This window comes from Pongo pygmaeus, chromosome 19 (genome assembly GCF_028885625.2).
Source record: "Pongo pygmaeus isolate AG05252 chromosome 19, NHGRI_mPonPyg2-v2.0_pri, whole genome shotgun sequence".
Classification (NCBI taxonomy): Eukaryota; Metazoa; Chordata; class Mammalia; order Primates; family Hominidae; genus Pongo; species Pongo pygmaeus.
The window spans coordinates 86555518-86580714 of NC_072392.2; the positions used below are offsets into that span (position 1 = coordinate 86555518).

The 25197-nt window shown below is 47.8% G+C and overlaps 1 protein-coding gene across 6 annotated transcripts in view; it reads left to right on the top strand.

The window, feature by feature from the left end:
• ARSG (arylsulfatase G) overlaps nt 1-25197 on the top strand; it is a 150878-nt gene that overhangs the window by 111254 nt on the left and 14427 nt on the right. For 5 of the 6 annotated variants that reach the window (XM_054459564.2, XM_063656510.1, XM_054459565.2 and 2 more), the window contains exons 9-10: nt 9601-9709; nt 19629-19749. In XM_054459564.2, coding sequence (XP_054315539.1) covers nt 9601-9709; nt 19629-19749 — 230 coding nt within the window. Of the gene's footprint in view, nt 1-9600; nt 9710-19628; nt 19750-23043; nt 23914-25197 lie in introns of those variants that run through there. The other variant, XM_063656512.1, reaches the window with a different exon arrangement.

The window sequence follows — 25197 nt, forward strand, 5'->3', positions numbered from 1 at the left end:
CTATTTAAATTAAAATTAATAAAATTCAATTAAAATTCAGTTCCTTGGTTACACCAGCCAGACTTCCAGGGCTCAGTAGCCATATGTGGCTAGTGGCTACCATATTGGGTAGCAAATAGGCTTCCCTGGGGGTGGTTTGCGTTTTGAAGAATGAGTAGGGAGACAGCCAGGGATTGGCAGGAGAAGAGGCTCTGGGTGAGGGCAGCAGCCTGGGCGGGGTGGGAACATCAGGGAGTAGGAGGCACTCCCTGGAGCTGCCCCTGTGTCTGTGAGTCTGGAGTTTGCGGCGACCAAGGAGAATAGCGAGAGACGGGGCCAGTGTTCAACGATCTTTTCAGTTTGGCTTTTATTCTAAGGAAATGTGGAACCATGGGAAGATTTTAAGAGTGGAAGGGACATTATTTAATGTTAAATATAGAGGTGAAATTTACATCACATAAAATTAACATTTTAAATTGTTCAGTTAAGTAGCACTTAGCACCTTCCCAATGTTGTGCAACGACCACGTCTGTCTAGTTCCAAAACACTTTTATCACCCCCAAAAGAAAACCCTATATCCTTTAATTAATTTATTTATTAATCTTTTAGAGATACAGTCTTGCTCTGTCCCCCAGGCTGGAGTGCAATGGCGTGATCATAGCTCATTGCAGCCTCAAACTCCTGAGCTCAAGGGATCCCCCCACCTCATTCTCCTGAGTACCTTGGACTACAGAAGTGTTCCACTGCGCCCCCTGCATTTGTTTTTTTCTGAGATAGGGTCTTGCTCTGTTGCCCAGGCTGGAGTGCAGTGGCATCATTACAGCTCACTGCAGCCTCAACCTCCTGGATTCAAGCAATCCTCCCACCTCAGCCTCCCAAGTAGCTGGGACCACAGGCATGCACCACCATACCCAACTAATTTTTCTTTACCTTTAAAAATTTTTTTTGTAGAGACGGGGTCTTGCTATGTTGCCTAGGCTGGTCTGAAACTCCTGGGCTCAAGCAATCTTCCCACCTTAGCCTCCCAAAATGTTGGGATTACAGGTGTGAGCCACTGCACCTGGCCTATGCCTAGCTTTTAAAATATATATATATATTTAACCCCATATCCTTTAAACAGTTGCTCACCATTTCCCACTCCCCCTCCAGCATACTATTCAATTTTTTTTTAAAGATCTCTCTTATATCAGGGGAGCTGAGAACAAGGAGAAGGGCAAGTGCCAGCCTCATTTCCACTGATCCAAAATGACCAATGAGAGAAGCCAGTGACAAAATCTCCAGGAATATCTCCAAGTTCAAAGAACGCCAAAGTTGGAAAAGACCTCAGTCATCTTTTTTTTTTTTTTTTTTTGAGACAAAGTCTTGCTCTGTCGCCCAGGCTGGAGTGTAGTGGTGCGATCTCAGCTCACTGCAAACTCCACCTTCCAGGTTCAAGCGATTCTCCTGCTTCAGCCTCCTGAGTAGCTAGGATTACAGACGTGCACCACCACACCCGCCACCATGTCTGGTATTTTTAGTAGCGACGGGGTTTTACCATGTCGGCCAGGCTGGTCTTGAACTCCTGACCTCCGGTGATCTGCCCTCCTCAGCCTCCCAAAGTGCTGGGATTACAGGCGTAAGCCACCATGCCTGGCCGACCTCAGCGATCTTTATTCCAACCACCTTATTGGACAAATGAGGAAACTGAGGCCAAGGAGAATGGAAGGCATCCCCGAGGCCAGCCAGCAATGGAGGGGTCCACATCCTCTGACCATCACTGGCTCATTCTCCAAGTCACGTGACTGCTCTCACGCACACCTTGTTATACCTGACTGCTCAGCCACCCGGAAAATCCTATCTTGCTCTTTGAACCTAGTAATTGTCAAGGAAAAGTCTTTAGCCCTTGCAATAGTCTGAATCTTTCTACATCTGTGGGAGGCAGAGAGGGTTTGGAGGCTCAGGCTGGGCTTGAATCTTGACTCAGCTCAGGGCTTAGCATCCTCTTCTCATTAGGTGGGGTTGTGGACCATTCTCCATGGACTGTTGGGAGAATCAGTGGGGATACTGCCCAGGAGGCTCCCAGCCTTGCGCCTGGCCTCTAATGATAACCCCCATTAGACTCAATTTCTTCATTCCTGGCTGAAACAACCTGGCGGGACCCCACCCATAGAAGCATTAGAAGGGGATTGGCAAACACCCTGAAAAAGATTGCCCCACAAAAGGATCAGGCAACTTAAATCGCGTACAGATAACTTTAAAAGTGTTCAGGATCTCTTGGGAAACTTTGTTCTGAAGCTGAATTTCAGGTACCTCAAGATAACGTTCTTTTTTGGGGCGAGGCCTTCCCACTAACTCCGTGGCTTGATGTGGGATCGGTGGGTGACAGCACTTGAATTCATGATCGGGCTGGGGCTGGATGCCATTCCCTTCTTTTCTGGGGAGTCTGAAAGTGAACTTTGCCTGAAAGGCTGCTGCCTGGGGGTAAATACTTCTTCTTCCTCATTCTCCAAAGCAGCTTCCTGTCTACTAACTATTCCACAGCCTCCTTCTTCCTCTCTGCCTGGAATGCTGCTGGGGCTCTGGGAAGCCAGGCAGCGCCCTGCTCGGCGGGTGGCCATGTCCTGTGAGTCAAGGGGGCTGGGGTCCCTCTGGTCACCTGCTCCTCCTCACCCAGTTCCCCATCAGTGGGATGTCTGCACGGCTCACTGTACGGGGGCCAGACTCAAGAGCAGATGAAAGAGAGAAGGCAGTCAATGTTTTCGCAACGGAGTAGGACAAACAGTACCCGGAGTCGTGCAACTTTCTCCCTGAAGCCAGGCTGCTGCGTCAGGCCACGTGCTGTCTTCCCCTGTTCTCAGGGCCCCCAGGCCCCCCTGCTTGTCTTCCCTTTCCTTTCCTGGCCGAGCTGCCCAGCTCAGCTGATGGGATGAGGCAGCGTCTCCTGGAGTCATCTTTTCACCCCGTGCGCGTGGACTGAGAATGCTCCACTTGGCTTGTGCCCTGCAGGGGCGAGGAGAAATGGAACTGGGGCGGGGGCAGAGCAAAGCAGCCCTGCCTTCTCCCGAAGAAGGGCACGAGTTAGACACTCCTGCTGTCTCTGAGTCCACAGCCTGGTCCAGGAGGCCTGGCTCTCCCAGCAGCCGCCTTCCCTTCTCCATGCCAGATCTGTTTCCTACCCAGGACAGAACCAACACCTTGTTTTTCCCCTAACTGACTGCTCCTCTGTCTGGAAAATCTTTTCTTGTTTTATTTGAAGAGCAGAACTGTTCCTTCCTCCCCCTTGGTGATGAGGAAACATTCTGTTGAATTTGGCATCCAGGCTCCTAGGAGACCTTGGTTGTTTGTAATTTGATGCTATCAGGTTGTTGCATAACCTTTCCCACTGGGAAGCAGTCTCTGCATCCTGGGCCTTCTGTCTAGTTTGGGGTAGGGGGTGGGGCGGGGAAAAGTCAGAGGTGCTGTGAGGTGACAGAGCAAGGGATAAGGGACTCTGGCTGTTGGCCCTGGCTGGGGACAGGGCCTGCTGATAGGGACCTAGAGGAAGTCAAACAGTGTCTCTTTCTGGGCCTTTGGCCACCAGGCTTGGTGGAATGTCCTCATCCCATACTCAGGGCCACCCCAGGCCAGCCGGAGTCCTGGGTCTGAATAGAGGCCAGGCTGCCCTGTGTTTCTAGAAAACGAGTACACTGTAGGCATCCTTGGCAAGGGGACATACTACACTTAGAAACAAAGCCTGCTTCTTTATTTTATTTTTATAGAGACAGGGTCTCACTCTGTTGCCCGGGCTGCAGTGTAGTGGTGTGGTCATGGCTCACTGCAGCCTTGACCTCCTGGGCTCAAGCAATCCTCCTGCTTCAGTCTCCCTAGTAGCTTAGTAGCTGGGAGACTGCAGGTGTGTGCCACCATGCCTGGAACATTACGATTTTTTTAAAAATTTTATTTATTTATTTATTTTTTTTTTTACAGAGATGGGGCAGAGGGGTCTTGCTTGTTGCCCAGGCTGGTTTCGAACTCCTGGCTTCAAGTGATCTTCCTTGCATCGGCCTCCCAGAGTGCTGGTGTTACAAGTGCGAGCCACTGCACTGGGCTGAAAGCCTGCTTCTTTAGAAGGTTATTAGAATGTGCACTCCTCAGAACAGGCCCTCTACTCAGTCACAAATGCTAATGCCTTTGTGGGCCAGGCAGGTGATATAAAGGAACACATGTTTGTTTTTGTCAGTCATGGGCAGTGTTAGGAATTCAATAAACTAGAGAGAGGACCCTGTCGAATGACATTCAGCATTAATTAAAAGAAAAACGCTATGCCTGCCAAACCAAACTGTCGGAGGTTGTGATCTCTGCTATTTTCTCCCTACAGGTAATTTGGTTGGCACTTCTCTGGCAGGCATTATGCAAAAGTACCTTGCTTAAAGCTTTATGTACGCTATCTTATATAACTGTTCCCACAACCCTGTGAGATAAATACAACTGACCCTGGAGCGACACGGATTTGAACTGCGTGGGTCCACTTAATACATGAATTTTCTTCTGCCGCTGCCACCCCTGAGACAGCAAGACCAACCTCTCCTCCTCCTCCTCCTTCTCTTCCTTAGCCTACTCAGCGTGAAGACAACGACGATGAAGCCCCTTATGATGATCCACTTCCACTTAATGAATAGAAAATATATTTTGTCTGTCATCCAATTTTCTTTTTCCTTGCTTCCTTCCTTCCTCCTTCCTTCCTTCTTCCTTCCTTCTTCCTTCCTTCCTCCTTCCTTCTTCCTTCCTTTCTCTCTTTCTTTCTTTACTCTTTTTTTTTTTTGACAGAGTCTTGCTGTGTTGCCCAGGCTAGAGGGCAGTGATGTAATCAGAGCTTACTGCTGCCTCAACCTCCTGGGCTCAAGCGATCCTCCCACCTCAGCCTCCCAAGTAACTTGGACTACCAGCTAGGACTCCCAAGTAGCTGGGACTACCACACTTAGCTAATTCTTTCCTTCTTTCTTTCTTTCTTTCTTTCTTTCTTTCTTTCTTTCTTTCTTTCTTTCTTTCTTTCTTTCTCTTTCCTTTCTTTCTTTCTTTCTTTCCTTCTTTCTTTTCTTTCTTTATTTTGTAGAGACACGGGTCTCACTATGTTGCCCAGTCTGGTCTTGGACTCCTGGGCCCAAGCCATCCTCCTGCCTTGGCCTCCCAAAGTGGTGGGATTACAGGTTTGAGCTACTGTGCCTGGCCAGGATTTTCTTACTAACATTTTCTTTTCTCTAGCTCATTGTATTGTAAGTCTACAGTATATAATACATATAACATGCTAAATGTGTCTTAATTAAATGTTTATGTTATTGGTATGGCTTCCTGGTCAACCTAAGGCTATTAGTAGTTAAGTCTGGGGAGAGTCAAAGGTCATGCCCAGATTTTCAACTGCTTGGGAGTCAGTGCCCTAACTCTTGTGTAATTCAAGGGTCAACTGTGCAATCATTTCCCTGCTTCCTAGCTGAGATGATTGAGACGGAGGGAGGATATGAATTCTGCCCAAGGCCACTTGGTTGGCAGGGGTGGCACTGGAGACCTGCCCTCCCCAAAGGCATCGTCCTAATTACTCCTTGAATACTTCTTCAACTCTGGTTTTCAGACCACTGACATCAGAATTACCTAGAATCAGAGCCCCACCCCAGACTGATTAAATTAGAATTCCTGGGAATAGGACCGAGAAATCCATGTCTTAGATGAGATCTCTTCTGGTGATTCTTTTGTGTGGAGAAATTTGCGAATTTCCTTGTTCGCTGCATTGCCTTTCTGACTCAGTGAAATATGGCCCTTGGGTCCCAGCCAAGAAAGACCACTGTTCCTCCGCGTGGGCAGTGGTGAGTCTTCCCCGGCCTGCCCCTGTCTTGATGCATCATAAAATGCCACTTCACTTCCGTAACCAGAGAAGCACAAATAAGCAAATTCATGAATCATGGTTTTGTTTATATTTTGGTTGCTGTGGCTAAATATTTATTGCTTTAAGAGGTTCTGCTTTAATTAGAGTCACAAGTAACCACAAGTGCGTAGAAATGCATTCTCATGGCCATAAGACATGCATTTCTCGACAGAAAGCCGAAGGCAACTAACAGTTTTAATGTGCCAGTGCCTGATCAAAGTATGGAGGCTTATCTAAATGAATGAATAGTGTTTGAAATTGAAAAGTGATCAGAAGTTTCATTTATGGATTATCTATTGTTCTTACTGTGACTTATAAGGTCATATTATGATGCTATGGCATAGAGGTATAAAGGCGTGGGCAACAGAAAGCCTGCGGTGACGATGACTATTAGCTACATTTAACTTTGAAATGTGCTGTGTTCTCTTCCCGATCTTGCCCCTCGCCCTCCTTCCCTGGGAATGAGTGCTCTCCACACTAAATCCCCAGGAGAGTTTTAGAAGATATTGATGTCAGAGCCTCACTGCAGGCCGATTAAATCACAATCTCTGGGAAAGAGACTTTGGCATGGGTATTTTTTAAAAGCTCCCCAGTGATTCTAATACATATTCAAAATGGAACCACTGCCCTAGGTTTAGTGAGTGAGGGTGCTGGCTGTGTAGTCAGACCAGCGTTCAGATCTTGGCTCTATCATTTTCTTTCTTTCCTTTTTTTTTTGACAAAGTCTCACTCTGTCACGCAGGCTGGAGTGAAGTGGCTCAATTTTGGCTCACTGCAACCTCTGCCTCCCAGGTTCAAGTGATTCTCCTGCCTCAGCCTCCTGAGTAGCTGGGATTACAGGCATGCGCCACCACGCCTGGCTAATTTTTGTATTTTTAGTAGAGATGGGGTTTCACCATGTTAGACAGGCTGGTCTCAAACTCCTGACCTCGTGATCCGCCCACCTCAGCCTCCCAAAGTGCTGGGATTACAGGCATGAGCCACTGCACCCGGCTGGCTCCATCATTTTCTAGCTATGTGACTTGGGGGCAAATTACTTAGCCTCTCTGAGCTTTGGTTTCCCCATCTGAAAAATGGGGACAATAGTGGCTAACTTGAGAGGTTGTCATAAGGATTCAATGAGATAATGCCAGGAAGCATGTATCATGCTGAGGAGCACTTAACTTGGTTCTTAGTAAGGGCTCAATAAATAGGAGATGTTATTGTTGTTGTTATTAGTATTACGTTTAACTTAGAATAACTATCCATTAGTGGGAGCAGGTATTACTGAAGAATATTGGGGGATCAGGAGTAGCTATCCTAGAATTTAGCCTTTGCTGGTGCAGATAAAACACAACACGCCTGTTTGATATAAGCATATGCATCTCATAATTAGAGTACACAACCCTAGGGGCCAATAGAATGCCAGTCAGATCTTTGTAAGTTTTGTCCACTCCTAGCAGTACCAGTGAGAAGTTGAGATTTATAGCAAGACAGTATCTGCGTTGTCGGTGATACATAAATATTTTACAATTGCTTGTTCACACTCTAGACCCTTTTAAGATAAATCCCTTTAGAGTACAAGGTCTGTGGACCTGTGATCATTTGCGTGGCTGGCATATATAATTGTGTCTTCCTGTTAGAGCCAGAACCCAGGGTGTAGCCTGCACTAGCCAACTAGTCTCTACAACAGAAAGAGGGGATTGCTCCTTAAGTGGCTACACTAAGGGGCTTCTCTCAGCCGATCTTTTCTTTCTCCTAATTCCTGAATCTTTTGCAAGGAGATTGTCTGCTTTGTTGACTACGCCTGTTTTATAACTAGCTGGATTCCTCCAAACCCCTCCAGCTTTCAATCCTTTGCTGAAATAAGACAAGCACATTGAAACGTTTTTTCTGAAGAGAGTATTAGGAAAGTCAGTCACCTACAAGAGAGCAACACAAAAGGTTGTGGCAAACGAGAAGAATCCCTAGTGGTGAAGACCGATTAACAAATTTATTAATTAAAGGTCAGTTTACCCTTCTGGAAACATCCTGGAGGCAGAGACCAAATCCTGTGTTCAACCCTGGTGCCATTGCCCACCCCAGTGCCTTCTGGTTGACCGATAGAGCTAATGGCTTGTTTCCTGGAACTACAGCCTTGATCTTTCCTTAGCATCTGGCCTCAAAGGTTAAGCAAGACTATTGAATAGTGTACACCAAGGACATGCAGATAAACAGGCTCCCCGTTTTCACCCACCCATACCCCAAGCTTCCACAAAGATCCCCCCACGGGGGTGGAAGTATCCACAAAGCCCTGGCACATGCCTTTGAGCGGATGCTTCCTCCCTGCCCTTTGGCCCTAAGCTGACGCATAAGTCATACATTCCAAAGCCACGTGGAAATGCGTTTTATGCTTGCTAGAGTTCTGGATTCTTTGTTCCAAGTGCGTGAATAAATTGGAGGGAGCTATATGTATTTATGGGAGACGCGGCTCTCGATAGGAAGGATGTATTTGAGAAATGCTGGGCTAGATCAAAGAGCGTCTCATTCAGCCTGCAGAGACTCCAATTGGATTTTTGAACCCCACACCCTTAAACATAAACAGTCCATAGGACGTAAGTTATTTTGTGTTTTGTTTCTTACTTCAAAACTTGAGGGACTCCAAAGCTGATTATGAAAGAGTCCTAAGAATGCTGAGCATTTCCCGTGTGGTGTGCTGGGCCAGGGACATCAAAGGTTCCATTTGCAACAGTGCTAGTACAGGGCGACAGAAGCCTTCATCTTGTTCCTCCCCACACTCCTCCCCACATAATTGCTTTGATTATTCACACCAGCCAAACAAAGGGAAATTGCATGACCACAGTGTGTGTGAGCCACACACAGCACTTGCCTTGGAAGGGCTGTGCACACGCTAACTTTGTGGGATCCTTGGCCCTTGGCTCAACCAGGATGAGGGTGGGGTGTGTGTGGGGGTGGTGGGATGGCCGTGGCTAATGCAACCCAACATGTATTCAGGATGTTTCCATCAAACATGACCTCATCTCTTCCAGCCCGCTAGCCATCATTATACTGGTGGTCACTTTTGACTTAATGGTTACAAAAATAATTCCTTTAATAACCAAAGTGGAAATTCATAGATTGCACGTAGTTGGTTCTTACCTCCCCCAGGAGGCAAGAGATTGGAGCTATTACTGACACTGTCTCCATAACATCAGAACAACTCATTAATTCAAGGAAAAACAAAGCAAAGCAAAACAAAATAAAGCCATAAAATCCATGCCAGATCGGTTCTTGGACGTTGAGCAGATCAAATAGCTGCAGAAGTTTCCTTCTTTCTCTCTTCTTTAATAGTTGTATTTCTTCATCCTAAACAGACAGTCACATTATGATCACCAGGAAGAGAAATTCACTTACTCAATGAAGATTTGTTAAGCCCCACTATGTCTTAGGTGCATGAGACTGATGAAGTCTCATGGTGTTGAGACACACAACAAGCAAATCAATAAATGAAAAAATAATTTACAGTGGGGAAGGTCTCGTGAAGAAAATAAAATGAGGTGATTCAGTAGAGTGAGGTGACTTTTTACATCTGAAGTCCAGTAAAATAAAAAGCATATTTTGAAAGATACTAGCTAGTTGAGGGAAATAGCTGGTTACCAAAAAAAGTCATTCCTTTGTTGGGGTTATTGGAAACTCAGAGAGGGGTTCTCCCAGAGACTAGCTCTTAGCTGAAAAGAAGTCTCGAGTTATCACCATGGATGAACCAGCTGCCTCCCCTCCTCTCACAGGGGGAAGTCCAGCCAAGCAGACGACCTGGGAAGGAGGGCACCGGGTCCCGGCACTGGCTTACTGGCCTGGCAGAGTTCCAGTTAATGTCACCAGCACTGCCTTGTTAAGGTATGAGACCCAAACTACCTTGAGATGTTGGGGCCCAGAGCAAGAAAAGTCATGGAGGCATGAGTGGCTAGATGGAGTCATGGGTGGCCAGAGGCCTCAGGAAGGTCGTTCACCACTTGCCTTTGCCGGGTGTTTCCAGACACTTCCAAGACTCTGATTGTAGAAGTGATGAAAGTAATAGTGAAGTGGGGCCACGTGTGGGGGCTCGCTTCTGTAATCCTAGCACTTTGGGAGGCTGAGGCAGGAGGATTGCTGAGGCCAGGAGTTTGAGACTACCCTGGTCAACATAGCAAGACCCTATCTCTAAAAAGAAGGGAAGGGAAGAGAAGGGAGGGGAGGGGAGGGGAGGGGAGAGGAGGGGAGGGGAGGGAGAAACAGTGAAGTGGGACTCGAGCCGTCTTCTGGGAATAATGCCTGAGTGAAGAAGGGATTGGTTGGTTTCACGTACATGAGCGCTGGGTCCTGGCTGTGTCTGCTGGAGAGAGTGCAGAAAAGGCAGCAGCAGCAGCATCTCGCCTCTCAGCCTGTGCCAAGCGGACCGAGGCAATAGTTCCTTTGATACCTGATTGTTCCATCCTTGGGGTTAAGGCAGGTGTCTTAGGGGTGGCTGTGAGAAGCCGGCTAGTCTCTAGCAATCCGATGGCCCCAAGAAAGGAGTCCAGATGTCCACTTTCCCTGGAGGAGGGTGGAGAAGAAAGGTGGCCCCTCCAGGCCATTGGGGAAATAATGAATCCTTAGGTGAAGACATTCCTCCTGCCTCTGGCCATGAAGCTTCTTAATGAGCTGAGTGTCTGGGTGCTTCCTTTATTAGAAGGAAGCTCACTGCATAGCTCACTGCAGACCCATCACATCAGGTAAATGTGATGTCTCACCATTACTCTTATCGCCGCCTTAAGGCAGATCCAGGAGGCCATCTCCGTGGCAAAGAACTTGGCTGTGCAGCGTCTATGTGAAAACAATGTCTTCCTAGCTATGGAACCATGACTTATCCTGGGGACGTTTCACTAATTCAGACAGGGCCTTCCTCTCTGTGGTTCTGCCCTGTGTTCACTAACAAGGGGAACCCTCCATAGAACCCTGTGCTCATTCATGTGCTCAGAAAACTGCTGGTTAAAGACCGATTTCCTAATTCCAAAGGTTCTTGGCCATTAGCCCAATGAGTTCTGGTGTAAAGAACACAGCTGAGTAGAGGCAGGCAAGCTTCATTGGCACCCTCTGACTTCCCTAGATCCAATGGGGAGGAGGGGAGAGACTCGAAGTCCAGGGGAAAAGGGTAAACAGCTTTCAGGGCCAAAGTATGGGGTGGGTGGGCATCACCCCTGGCAGCCTGTGGGGCCCCCAGGAATTCCGGGTCAGCCCTGTACAGTCAGGAGGGGGCAGCGTGCTGTCAGCGGGTACCAGCAGGTGTGACAACAACAGCAGAGCCTGGAATCTGTGATGTCAGGCTGCCTGGGAAAAGGGCCAGGCAGGCTGCTTTTACAGGGCTGACTTGGTGTAGTCAAAGTGCTTATCAAGAGGGACCAAGTGTTCACGGGCCAGGCTGCACATGGACAAGTAACTCAGCTGTCTCTCAAGTTGCTTCACAGAAAGCCAAGCAGTGGTTTCTCATCGGAGAATGGTGTTTGCACCTACAGTCAATCATAATAAAACTGCCTCATCTCGTTGATAATGTAGGGCCTTAGAGGAGACAACTGACTGAGGGGATGGTTTGGTGACCCAAGGCAGCGAGTTCTTGGTACAAGGCCGTGTCTGCCCGAGGGCCCCAGAACTGTACCAGGACAATACCAATACACCGTATCAGTACCTCCTAGGAGACACATTAGGTTGGTGCGAAAGTCATTGTAGTTTTTGCCATTACTTTTAGTAGCAAAAACCGCAATGACTTTTGCACCAACCTAATATATAGTGTATCACTCACACACACACACACACACACACACATATACATTTTATTTTATTTATTTTTTTAAGAGACAGGGTCTCACTCTGTCGCCCAGACTGTAGTGCAGTGCCAAGATCATAGCTCACTGCAGCCTTGAACTCCTGGGTTTGTATAATCCTCCCATCTCAGCCTCCCAAGTAGCTGGGACTACAGGCATGCGCCACTATGCCTGGCTAATTTTTTAATTTTTTGTAGGGATGGGGACTCTTAATGTTGCCCAGGCTGGTGTTGAACTCCTGGCCCCAAGCACTCTTCCCTCCTGAGCCTCCCAAAGCACTGGGATTACAGGCATGAGCCATCACACACAGCCAAGGCTAGTTTTTGGTGTTAAATTAGGCTGGATTTCAGCCAGCCAGTTTTACCTCTATAGTTTTACCCTCTTGCTATTTCCCATGTGAATCCATGTTAAGCAAATTTGGGCAGAGTTTCCTACTGCCTGGACAGGCTATGTGTGTGTGTTTCTCTTTCCCTTGACACCTCAGGGTCAGCTTGATAGAGAATGGTACCATGATCCAAATTCAAGACATTGATGCTAATGCTTCATGTTGTTGGGAGCCCAGCCCAGCACCCTCTGCCCAGACTGCATATCACCTACTCTTGTTTTATTGCTTGAGGAATATAGATCTTCCAGATCAGAGATAACTCCCTCAAGCCACTAAGAGCTAAAGCCAGAGTCCCTTAAACCTATATCCTTGAGGCCCTGAGGAATTATGAGCATCAGAGAGTGGTCAAGCTGATATGAATATGAATACAGAAAAGTAAAAGAGAATGTGTGGGAGAGGGGCGGGGGATCCATTCACATGGATCCCATTGGTTTTAGAGATAACCAATGTTAATATCGGTGTGTACCTGGGTGATGTCATAAGATGAAAGAAGGGTCTTGCACATGACCTGCCTCCACAGACACAAGTACAGAATGGGGAAAATGCATTTATTCCACAGATATTTATTGCCATGTCCAACTATGGGTCAATCATTACTCCAGGGACTGGGGAGGTAGCAGTCATGAGCAGACCAGAGAGAAAGCTCTTTGTTTAGGGGCTACCTTACCTTCAGGAGGGCAGGGCTTTGCCAGCACACGGGAGGGCAGGGCTTTGCCAGCACATGGGAAAAAGTTTCAGTAGTTTTAACCTAAAACTGTGCTGCAGGCTTTCCCAACCGTGGCATGGTCGGCATTTTGGGCTGGATCACTCTTCGTTTTGGAGGACTGTCCTGTGTGCTTTATAGGATGTTTAGCAGCAGCCCTGGCTTCTGCCCATTAGATGCCAATCGTTTCCCCAGCCCACCCCCTAAGTTGTACAATTAAAACGTTTCCAGACAGTGCAAATGTCCCCGGGGAGAATGAACTCACTCTGGCTGAGAACTGCGGCTTTAGCGGAAGCTCTCTTAGCCATATACAAGAAGGGGAAGGGCCTGCTCTGCCTCTGAGCTGGGAGACCCCTACCTCTGCTCCAAATGAGGATCGATCCTTCAGAGATGAACTGGGGCAAGTATGAGGTGACCAGAATGGCTAAAAGGACTTGAAACAATCTTATTTGAAAAACAGCTAAGGCTGGACGTGGTGGCTCATGCCTGTAATCCCAGCACTTTGGGAGGCCGAGGTGGGTGGATCACGAGGTCAGGAGTTCGAGACCAGCCTGACCAACATGGTGAAACCCCGTCTCTACTAAAAATACAAAAATTAGCCGGGCGTGGTGGCACGTGCCTGTAATCCCAGCTACTCAGGAGCCTGAGGCAGGAGAATTGCTTGAACCCAAGAGGCGGAGGTTGCAGTGAGCCAAGATTACACCATTGCACTCCAGCCTGGGTGACAGTGAGACTCTGTCTCAAAAAAAAAAAAAAAAGAGAAAAACAGCTAAAGCTGCTGTGTAGCCAGAACAGGTAATTCCCTGGGCTACCTCGTGGCTCTGAAAGACAGTCAGGTGTGTGGAAGAGGGATTCAGCTGGTTCTGGCCTGTCTTGAGGCACAGGTCTTGGAAGTAAAAGCTACGATGAGGCTGTGCTCACATCAGTGTCTTGTGGTTTAGCTGTCACCTCTAGGCAGGGCCTAACCACATGTCCCCTTTCCAAGTCCTCTCCTCCTCCCTGGATCTGGCAGTGAGTGGTGGTGGTTGGTGGAGGTGGTCTCACCCCCACCCCCACTCTTGGCAGCTCTCTTTACTCTGTAAGAAGCGCTTGGTTTGCTGGGGGGCATCCCCTGATGCTCTGGGACCCCTGCGACCCCGGTTCTCCCTGAAATCAGTGTGGTTGGGGCTATGCTGGCTTTGGTGCCAGGGAAGCTGCCCATCAAATGTGAGCATATGAGGCTCGCCCCTCATATCTCCACGGCTGAGACCAGGAAGGGTTGGGCACCTCACTTTTCTCGGGGATAATGACAGGGAAGAACAATGCAGGAAAAAAGTTAAAACTAAATGCAGAAAGAAATTTACAACTCAGTGCTAAGAAAGAACTGCTCCCACGGCCTAGGGATGATCCCTACTGTTCCCTGTCCCTTCCTCTTCTTCAGAGGAAGTTCTCTTTGTGCCCTCACTCAGGAGAGATGAACACAAAGCCTCTGTCTCTGTCCAGGTCCAAGCGCCTCCAATCCATCCCCAAGCAAACCCCTCCTGCCTCTCGCTTGCTGTCCTTAGATCAGATCCACCTTTTTTCCAGATAAAATGTTCTCAGCTTGTCTGTCCCCTGCCTTCATCCTGGGATGCCTTCCACCCCAGGGCTGCCCAGCGCAGCACCTCAGTTCCCATACTATGCATCCTGAAGTCCATGTGGTTCCTTCTGGAACTAGCCCCCCTGTTGGCCTTCCACTCCCCTTTCCCTACCCCCAACCTGCACACCTTGGGGTCCAGCAGGCCAGGCCTTTCTTTCTTTCTTTCTTTTTTTTTTTGAGATGGACTTTCACTCTTGTCGCCCAGACTGGAGTGCAATGATGTGATCTCGGCTCACTGCAGCCTCTGCTTCTCGGGTTCAAGTGATTCTCCTGCCTCAGTCTCCCCAGTAGCTGGGACTACAGGTATGCGCCACCACGCCCGGCTAATTTTTGTCTTTTTAGTAGAGACAGGGTTTTATCATGTTGGCCAGGCTGGTCTCGAACTCCTGACCTCAAATGATCTGCCTGGCAGGCCAGGCCTTTCTGCATCCTCCTCACCACCACTGCCCCATCTCCACTCCTAGGATCCTTCAGCAACCCCTTGGATAAGAACACAAATATGCACCCTTCCTACGAACAACCTTCAGAGCCTGGGCTGGCCAGAGCTACAGGAAAGAAAAAGCCCATATTTTCATAAGGGCAATGCCACCTGCAAAGATGTCACCCTGCCCACTCTGAGGACAGCCTTTTGTGCCATTGTGCAGAGCAGTCTCAGCCCTCTCCTGTCATCACAAATGGGTTCATGACTGCCCTTGTCACAACCAAAAAGCCCACTGAAGTGGGGTTTCATCCCATCAGAGGCCGGGAACCGCTTCTCCATCCGACCCATGAGGCATAGTGCCAGAGTCCATGGAATTTTGGAATTTTTTTTTTTTTTAAGATGGAGTTTCCCTCTTGTCACTCAGGCTGGAGTGCAATGGCACGATCTCGGATCACTGCAACCTCCACCTCCTGGGTTCAAGCGATTCTCCTGCCTCAGCCTCCCGGGTAGCTGGGATTACAGGTGCCTGCCACCATGCCTGGCTAATTTATTTTGTATTTTTAGTAGAGACAGGGATTCACCATGTTGGCCAGGCTGGTCTGGAACTCCTGACCTCGGTGATTCACCCTCCTCCGCCTCCCAAAGTGCTGAGATTACAAGTGTGAGCCACTGTGCCTGGTCCTTTTTTTTTTTTTTTTTTTTTAATGAAGGAAGAGACCCACGAAGGCAGAAGTGCCCAGGTCCCATGAAAGCTGCAACGTGGCTCTGCCAAAAGCCGGGCATCGAAACAAACAGGGGAAACTTTAAAGTATAGGTTTGTATTTATTTTGTCTCTTTCTCCAAGGTTTTAAAGACTCCCAGGCCCAATTTCTTTGGTGGGGTTTGAGGTTTGGAGTAGCTGGGGTGCCCTTGGTAGCCTTAGTAGGGCGGATGCTTTCTTCAAGTTCTCATGTAGGCTGGAGGCCCAGCCCTGGGATGACACTGGGCTGCATGTGCCAGGGACTGTCTCCCTCTTCCAGGGCTAAGCTCAGGGGCTTGGCTTTTTCTGTTACTTAAGGAAGGGCTATTTGACAGCCCAAGCTTGCCAAATCGGGATGGGGCTGCCTTGAGTGGCCTGAGTCACTGGACATGTTGAAGCTTTTCTCATGGGCGAGAAGCTTTCTTTGTGCTCCGGGTGGACTAGGTACCTCTGAAGTTCTTGCCAAAGTCTGAGACATTAGGATTCCGTGAACATTAGACTTAGTGCTATATAATTAGGATGCTAAACCTCAGGAGAGAGTAGTGGGGGGAAATCAGATGGAAAAAGAAAGTACACAATACTTTCCAAAATCGAACGCAGATCCTGTTTCTCTTGCTGACTGATTTGACCCATCTGTGATGCTGATCTCTTTTAGGGGCACAATTTAGAGAAAACTCGAGCAAACAGCTCCAAACCACCGCGGCCTTTTCAGACTGCTTTGTGGTCCTCTTTGCTTTCCGGTTTGTGGCAGGAACCTTGGACTCTGGACAGGTTTCTGGACTGTTCCGTGCTCTGCAAGTGCTGACTCTGCATTCTTGACTATGCATCAGAGTGGGGTGCCAGGTCCTGGAGCTTGTTTCTTAAGAGATAAGCCACCAGCTCCATGGACTGTGGAAGCCAAAGGCAAACAGAAACACTCTGTACTGTAGTCAATGGAGAGATTCTGCCTGGGGTTGTAGGTAGAGCCCTGGAGAGGAGAAGGAGGTGGCCAACAGGAGACAGAGCCTCAGAGCAGGTCCTTTCTGCAGCCCCCTTAGAGGGCGGATATCCCCCTAGCCCCTCAGATATCAGATTGGGGAAAGTGGGGATCTGTGGCCCTGGAGGCTTCCCGGTGAATGGTGCCTGCAAAAGCCTGAAGTCTGCTGCTGCGCCCAGCCTCAGGGCTACCAGGGCCTCTTCCTTGGGAAAGTCCGGCTTCCCATTAGCTCAGCCCTCCTGGCTCCAGTAAGCCCTGCTGACTTCCAGTTGGCCTGGCCATCATATAAACGGCTCTGTTGAAGGGGCAGCCTCTCTGTTCTTGCGGAAGACTTTTTTTCCCCCCAACATGAGCACAACAGGCTGGAGGAAGATGTGCCATAGGTAGAGTAACCTTGCACCATATGACTTAAAAAAAAAAATCACATGAACAAAATCCACTAAAATATGAACAATGGCTGCCTTTGGGTGATGGACTAAGTGTGTGTTGTTCTCTCTTTTATATTTCCGGATGCTCTCAGTTTTTCTACCATAAACATTCACTATTTTTATTAATTTATTTACTTTTGGAGACAGAGTCTTGCTCTTTCACCCAGGCTGGAGTGCAGTGGTGCAATCTCGGCTCACTGCAACCTCCACCTCCCAGGTTCAAGCCATTCACCTGCCTCAGCCTCCCAAGTAGCTGGGATTACAGGTATGTGCCACCAAACTCAGCTAATTTTTGTATTTTTACTAGAGACAGGGTTTTGCCATGTTGGCCAGGCTGGTCTCAAACTTCTGACCTCAGGTGATCCACCCACCTCAGCCTCCCAAAGTGTTGGGATTACAGGCGTGAGGCACCGCACCTGGCCACATTCACTACTTTGTAATGGACTAAAAGAGCTAAAATAAAGCGGGTGAAATGTTTCACATATCATGGCATTTTGAACAAAAACTAAATCTTTTATAACACAGAGACCCGCCCAATGGGAAATGCAGTGAATATTCTCTTGTGGACACCTGTCCCACACTATTTCCTCTAAGCAAATGGCTGTCACCAAGCTGGTGACAGGTAGAACCCCTCAGTTCTTAGGTGGGCTCACAGGGATTACCCTTGTGAATCATTAAGACGCAAACATCCAGTGAGTACTTTCTGAGTGCCAGGTCTTCTCCTCTGTGCCTTACATGTATGTTTCATGCACACAACCATCTGTGAGCTGGTACCAATATAGCAGTCCTCCTTTATCCACAGTTTCACTTTCTGCAGTTTTAGTTACCTGTGATCAACCATGGTCTAAAAATATTAAATGGAAAATTATAGAAATGAATCTAAGTTTTAAATTGTGCACATTCTGAGGAGTGTGGTGAAGTCTGGCACCATCCCAGCCCGTAACACCCAGGATGAGTCAGCCCTTTGTCTGGCGGATCCACGCTGTATACGCTACCTGCCTGCTAGTCACTTAGTAGCCATCTCAGTTATCAGATCGATTGTCGAGATATAACAGGGCTTGTGTTCCAGTCACACTTATTTTTACTTACTAATGGCCCCAAAGTGCAAGAGCAGTGGTGCGGGCAATTTGAATATGCCAAAGAGAAGCCGAAATGTGCTTCCTTTAAGTGAAAGGTGAAGTTCTTGACTTAATAAGGAAAGAAGGCTGAGCTCAGTGGCTCCTGCCTGTAATCTCAGCACTTTGGGAGGCCAAGGCAGGTGGTGCACTTGAGGTCAGGAGTTTGAGACCAACCTGGCCAACACGGCGGAAACCCCATCTCTACTAAAAATACAAAAATTAGCTGGGTGTGGTGGCATGCACCTGTAGACCCAACTACTTAGGAGGCTGATGCAGGAGAATCACTTGAACCCTGGAGGCAGAGGCTGCAGTGAGCCAAGTTTGCACCACTGCACATCCAGCCTGGGCAACAGAGCAAGACTCCATCTCAAAAAAAAAAAAAGAAAAAAGGAAAGAAAAAGAAATTATATACTGAGGTTGTTAAGATCTATAGTGAGAATGAATCTTCTATTTTTTTGTTTTTTCTTTTTGTTTTTTTTGGTAGAGATGGGATTTTGCCCTATTGCCCAGGCTGGTCTCAAACCAGCCATTGTTCACATGGCTGTTGTTCAGCCTTTATTCACATTTTGGTGGATTTTGTTCACGTCAGAACAAAATCAACTGATCCACCCACCTTGACCTCCCAAAGTGCTGAGATTACAGGCATAAACCACCAAGAATGAATTTCCTATCCATGAAATTGTAAAGAAGGAAAAAGAAATTTGTGCTAATTTTGCTGTTGCACCTCAAACTGCAAAAGTTATGGCCACAGTTCATGGTAAGTACTTAGTTAAGATGGAAAAGTCATTACATTTGTGAGTGGAAGACATGAACAGAAACGTGTTCTGATTGGGAGCAGTGGCTCATGTCTGCAATCCCAACACTTTGGGAGGCTGAGGCAGGAGAATCACCTGAAGCCAGGAGTTTGAAACCAGCCTAGGCAACATGGCAAGACCTTGTCTCTACAATAAATAAATAAATAAATAAATAAATAAATAAATAAAAATCAATAAAACAACAAAGAAATTTTGTAGGTGTGGTGGTACATGCTTGTAGTCCCAGCTACTCTTGAAGTCAGACGAGAATTACTTCAGCCCAGGAGTTCAAGGTTACAGTGAGTTATGATCACACCACTGCACTCCAGCCTGGATGACAGAGCAAGACCCTGTCTTTAAAAAAAATAATGAATAAACATGTTCGATTTATGGCAATCAGGTTCGGTACAATCCCAGGTTCCAGGCATTCACTGAGGCCCTTAGAATGTGTCTCTCTCTGATAAGGGGGGACTACTATATTATTAAAATATCATACCCATCTTAGAGAATTGAAAACTGAGGCATTGAGAAGCTAGATATGTGGCAGAGCTGGAATTTGAGCCCAGGCAACAGCTGGCTGCAGAGCCTGGGTGCTGAACCGCTGCACCATTCTGCCTCTTGTAGGAGCAGAAATCCAGGTGGAACTGAAAGGAAAAACAAGCAGGTAGAGAAGGTAAGCCAGGCCATAGGAGAGGCTGTCGGTGCTTGCTCTGGCCTGGTTCAGGTGGGTATTGACACGCAGGGTCAGGGAGCGAGTCAGAAGAGCTGGGGCCAACTCAGTCTTGTTATTTCTGCAGCGTGCTGGACATTTTTCCAACTGTGGTAGCCCTGGCCCAGGCCAGCTTACCTCAAGGACGGCGTTTTGATGGTGTGGATGTCTCCGAGGTGGTTTTTGGCCGGTCGCAGCCTGGGCACAGGGTAAGTGGAGGAGGTACTTGCCCACACGTAGGCTCTTTAGGAGGCTGGTCTGCTGCCTCTCACCTCTGTGCAGACAGAACCATCCTCAGAAGATGGTCAAGAACAGGCTGCAGGTCGGATACAGTGGCTCACGCCTGTAATCCCAGCACTTTAGGAGACCAAGGCAGGCTGATCACTTGAGGTCAGGAGTTCCAGACCAGCCTGGCCAAGATGGTGAAACCTCGCCTATACTAAAGATACAAAAATTAGCTGAGCATGGTGGCATGGGCCTGTAGTCCCAGCTACTCGGGAGGCTGAGGCAGCAGAATCGCTTGAACCTGGGAGGCGGAGGTTGCCGCCAGCAAGTGGCTGGTTCAGACCCCAAAAGGTGAAGCATTTGACATGAGCCTCTTTCTACCCCCAACCCGCAGTCCAGATTAATATTTAACAATTTGGCTTAGGGTGGGTGTATATAGGTTCTCATTCCCTATAATGGGCAATTTCTTTTCCTGCATGTATTTAATTTAATAACATAGCTACCCAGTATGTTTTGTTGGATGAGATGACTGACTAGTGTCTGCAACTTGTTTATTGTGAGCCTCACCCTCTAGAATGGAAGCTTCTTGAGGGCAAGAATCTGAGCCGTTGAGTTGAGCTCTGAGTTCTCACTGCCTGCAAGTCAGCCAGCATTTCAGTCCATGCAAACTGGATGAACCAATGAAGGAACAAATGAACAAATGAGTGAAAGACCCTTTGGACAGCAGGTCCAGCAAGGGCCTTACATCCAACATTCTCCCAGCTCCAGAGGGCTCAGCACACTCTTGGCAGCCTGTTTTTTTTTTTTTTTTTGAGATGGAGTCTTGCTCTGTCACCCAGGCTGGAGTGCAGTGGTGTGATCTCAGCTCACTGCAACCTCCGCCTCCCGGGTTCAAGCAATTCTGCTGCCTCAGCCTCCCAAGTACCTGGGACTACAGGCCCATGCCACCATGCTCAGCTAATTTTTGTATCTTTAGTATAGGTGAGGTTTCACCATCTTGACCAGGCTGGTCTCGAACTCCTGACCTCAAGTGATCAGCCCGCCTTGGTCTCTCAAAGTGCTGGGATTACAGGTGTGAGCCACTGTATCCAACCTGTAGCCTGTTCTTGACCAAGCAGTCCTTGGCAATGGCTTTGGGCTTCCACTTCCCAGTGTCACCTCCTCAGTGTCCCCTCTTTGCACTCTGAAGCACTCATTGGCAGTGACAGCCAGGAAATGTCAGACCTCATGGCCTTTCCTTGTCATTTCCCTGTGTTTTCCTTTCACCAAAAGGAAGAGGAAGCAGGAGGAGGCAAGGAGGCGGAAGGAGCACAGAGTCCCCTCTGCAACGCCCTGCAAATGCATGGCTTCTTGGTGAGGGACCCACACATCAAAGGGTCTATTTATGTCTTTGCTAAGGGTCACATGGAAGTGACTCAAATGTACACAAGTGTCCTGTGGCTGGTAGTTACCAAAGCTGCCCTTCCCACCCAGCCTCCCCCAGCAAACCAGAACCTGGGTCTTCTATGGGCCATCGGTGCTTCTGTGCATATTAATGCAGTTTTTAGGGGTTGTTGGATGAGGCCTGAGAGGTGTTCTGAAGTCCTGCTTCTCCCCAGAATATCTGCCCCCTAGAGCTGCAGACCCTTCCAGACCTAGCCCTTCTCCCTAAGCAGGAGCAGCCAGGCAGGAAGATGGTTTCCGCCTTGAGGTTGGAAGTTAGCAGTATGTGACCCTGGAGGGTTGTCACAGACGTCATTGGAGAGGTGCTCCGGAGTGTTTATTACCATGGCTGCTAGGAATAATTGGGGTCATCAGGAAGTGCTTCAAGGACTGTGGTCTCCTTGACGTTGTCGGTACTGCCTGTGGGAGCCAGCTCCTTCATGTACTAACTTCCTTTCTCAGACGGGAGAACTCTGCTCTTGCTCTAACTGGAGTTTTGCGCAGGCTCATAGAGACCCCATCCTAACTAGTGCCCAGCAGGGTTAGGCCCAGGAACCAGATTGGAAATCCAGATACAAGTCACAGCATCGTCGTGGGGATGTATGATGGCATGGTTAATGCAGCTGGAGTCAGGACTGATTTGCTCCCTAACCACACCCCATGGCCCAGAAAGAAACAGCCATGCTTACTGCTTGTGGGAAGCAGCTGATGGTATCTTCAAGGTTAAAAGCACACGGGGCTGGCACCTGTGGGTCACACTCAGTCTCCCAGAACATGCCTGCAGTGTCAGTGAAGACACTTGAGATAAGATTCTGAAGTTTGAGGACAACATGGGTAGTTGCCGGACCTGAATTTGGGTTTGGTCTTCTCTAGTCAGTCCTCTCTATCAAAGCAAAGTAATAGGCCTAAAAAAATAAGAGTAAATTGTCTCAAATTTGGAATAGCTGTGGGGGAGGCTAGAAGGTAAGAATATGAGGAATTATATATATACACACACACACAATATGCTATATATACTTACATGTATGCATATGTGTGCATATGTCTATACGTGTGTATTATACATGTGCATATGCATATTCTAGACGTGTATGCATATGCATGTTTTATTTTATTTTATTTTATATTATTTTATTTTTTGAGACGGAGTCTCACTCTGTCGCCCAGGCTGGAGTGCAGCTGCACAATCTTGGTTCACTGTAACCTCCACCTCCTGGGTTCAAGCGATTCTCCTGCCTCAGCCTCCCAAGTAGCTGGTATTACAGGCGCCCGCCACCACGCCCAGCTAATTTTTGTATTTTTAGTAAGAGACAGGGTTCACCATGTTGGCCAGGCTGGTGTCAGACTCCTGACCTCAGGCGATCTGCCTGCCTCGGCCTTCCAAAGTGCTGGGATTACAGGCGTGAGCCACTGCACCTGGCCTGCATATGCATGTTTATGTACCATGTATGTATATACATGTATGCATATCCACATCTGTATACATACATGCATACATAGGTATGCATATGCATGCTTACACCACACATGCATACACATGTTTGCATATGCATGTGTCTATATAAACATATATACATATGACTATGTTCATACACTATACATGTGTACATATGTATGCACATATACGTATACGCATGCATGCACACACATACATATATACATATGCATATGTCCAGGCACGTACATAGAGGTATACACACATATTTATATGCACGTGTATGCACATGTATACATACATATATGTGCATATATCGATATACACATACATATGTGTACACAGATGCATATGCTTGTAACACATGCATACATGTGTACATATGTATTTTAAAATAAGCACAATTTGTGTTCACCCTCAGATACATCCTGGGCTTACAAGGATTCCAATATGGGTTGGTTTAGAAACAGTTTCAGTTCTAGAAGCTCAAAGTAACTCCTGGATATTCAGCTGGAAACAATATGCCAATGCTTCTCAGCAATCCAGTCCTTCCCTGTTGCAAACCAAGTAACCAAGAGTTAAGGAGAGAAGCAAGAGAGTTGAGAGGTGTCATACGCATAATGAGCTCTGGTTCCACACTGGATGGTCTTCTTTCAACCCACTGCATCAACCTCTAGGGACGTTGACTCTGTGATGTTCAAAACCACAGCAGCTGACACCATGCTGCATATTCTTGCATCAGCTCAACCTTCTGCTTCTGATCTTGATGGGTCTGTGTCTAGGCAGTGAGGGGCACCAGGAGAGAGACGAGGGCTGGGAAGGGGAGGGCTGCACAGCCTAGAACCAAGGTCCCACTTTATGCTTTCCTGACTCCCAGATGGAAGCTGAAGGTGGTAACATCATCACTGGTCAGGTCGTATCTTAGCCCCAGGTTGTCATGATCAGGTCCAGAAATTGTCAACGAAGGAACGTTTCCCCTAACAGCTCTGCATCTGCCCAGCCTAACACAGTCTGGGGCTGCTGTGGGTCATCAAATGCTTGACACACCCCTGGAGGCCATACATTGAGGAAACAAGCTGAGTTTTAACGTCCAGAACGCCGATCACTTCTCTTAGGGAGGCCCCTAGTGGCGAGAGATGTCATCTGGAGTGGCTGGCAAACTGACCACCCCCATCCACCCGCTTTGGAGGCTGTAGCTGTGCATCCCCACCTGAATGGAGAAGAAGCCCACCTTCAGGGGATGCTATATCAGCACCCTGTAGGACTTAAGGTAAGGGAATTCTCTCGTGCTTAAAAAACAAAACAAGATAAAATAGAGCAAGAAAGACCACCAGGAAGGCAAAACAAGTTTGCAGAAGATAAAGTCATCTTTGAAATTTGAACCAGGCATCTGGAGAGCTGTGATTCATGTGTACTTTTGACAACTTCCTTCCTATGTTGATATAAACAAGAAAGCCATAATGGGTCTGCTCAAACAAACAAACAAAAAAATGCATAGACAAGTTCTCCAAAGTCCATCTATGTTTCTGAGAATGAGCCATCCCACAGTTTTGCTTCCTCGTGGATTTTGGAAGTTGCCTCTGGTAATGCCACATAAATAGTGGGAATATAGCAGCTCACCCTCATGGAATTTCTGTGACTGAGACGCAAGTACTGTGACTGATCTGAAGCAGCAAAGCCTTCACTCCCATCGTCTGCACGTCCGGGTGCATCGTATATCAGTTGACAATAGATTTTCCAAGTCTCCCACTTCCTGCTGTCTCAAGAAGGAAACAAAACAGTGTCCTGTGGTGAAGAGGCTTGGCTTTCTGCAGGGATGGAAGAAGTGAGGGTTTTCAGTTACGACTTCTTTTCCTGTTTGGAAGGAACCTGCTGTCATCATGCGCGCCCTGGGTTTGTGCAGGGATTGTCACGAGAACCTGGAAGCCGCAGGTGTGGGGAGGAGCCCCACCTCGGCAGCATCCTCTCAGAGCTGTGAAACTCGGGGGACAGCTGTTTACTGCTCCAACAGATGTTTCTCATTTTTTTTTTAAGTCTCGTGGAAACTTTGAATCATGTAAGTGCCTTTCCAGCCCTATATACGGTTGTGATTCATACCAAGGCAGTCTCATGCTTTTAGCCCAGACCCACCAACCTACCAAGGACACTGGCCTTTTATTTTCTTTCACATCCTTCCCTCGAGAACCCTGATTTAGGTGTTTCCATTCTGTAGGGTAATTCTTTTATTTGTGACCTGGTGAGGAAAGATTTCCTCAGTCCAAATATAGTCGGATTGAGTCACAGCTGTGGGCGTCTGTGACCAGAGTCTGGGCTGTGCCCGATTCTGTGGAAATCAAGGATGCCTTCTTTTGTACCATCCTTGCTCAAGGGAGAGTTGGAAAATTGACCTGATGCTAAAGAAGCCTTTCTTCAAAGAGATCTGAGGGTCACCTGCATCAGAACCCCTGGAAATACTTGTAAAACAAGTAAGTCCCCAGGGCCCATCCTGACCCTGAGGGGTTGGAACTCAGGCAGGGTGGCCTTGTGTGCCTGTGACCGGTGCCCCCACACAGAGCCCTGCACTTGGAGGACCCTG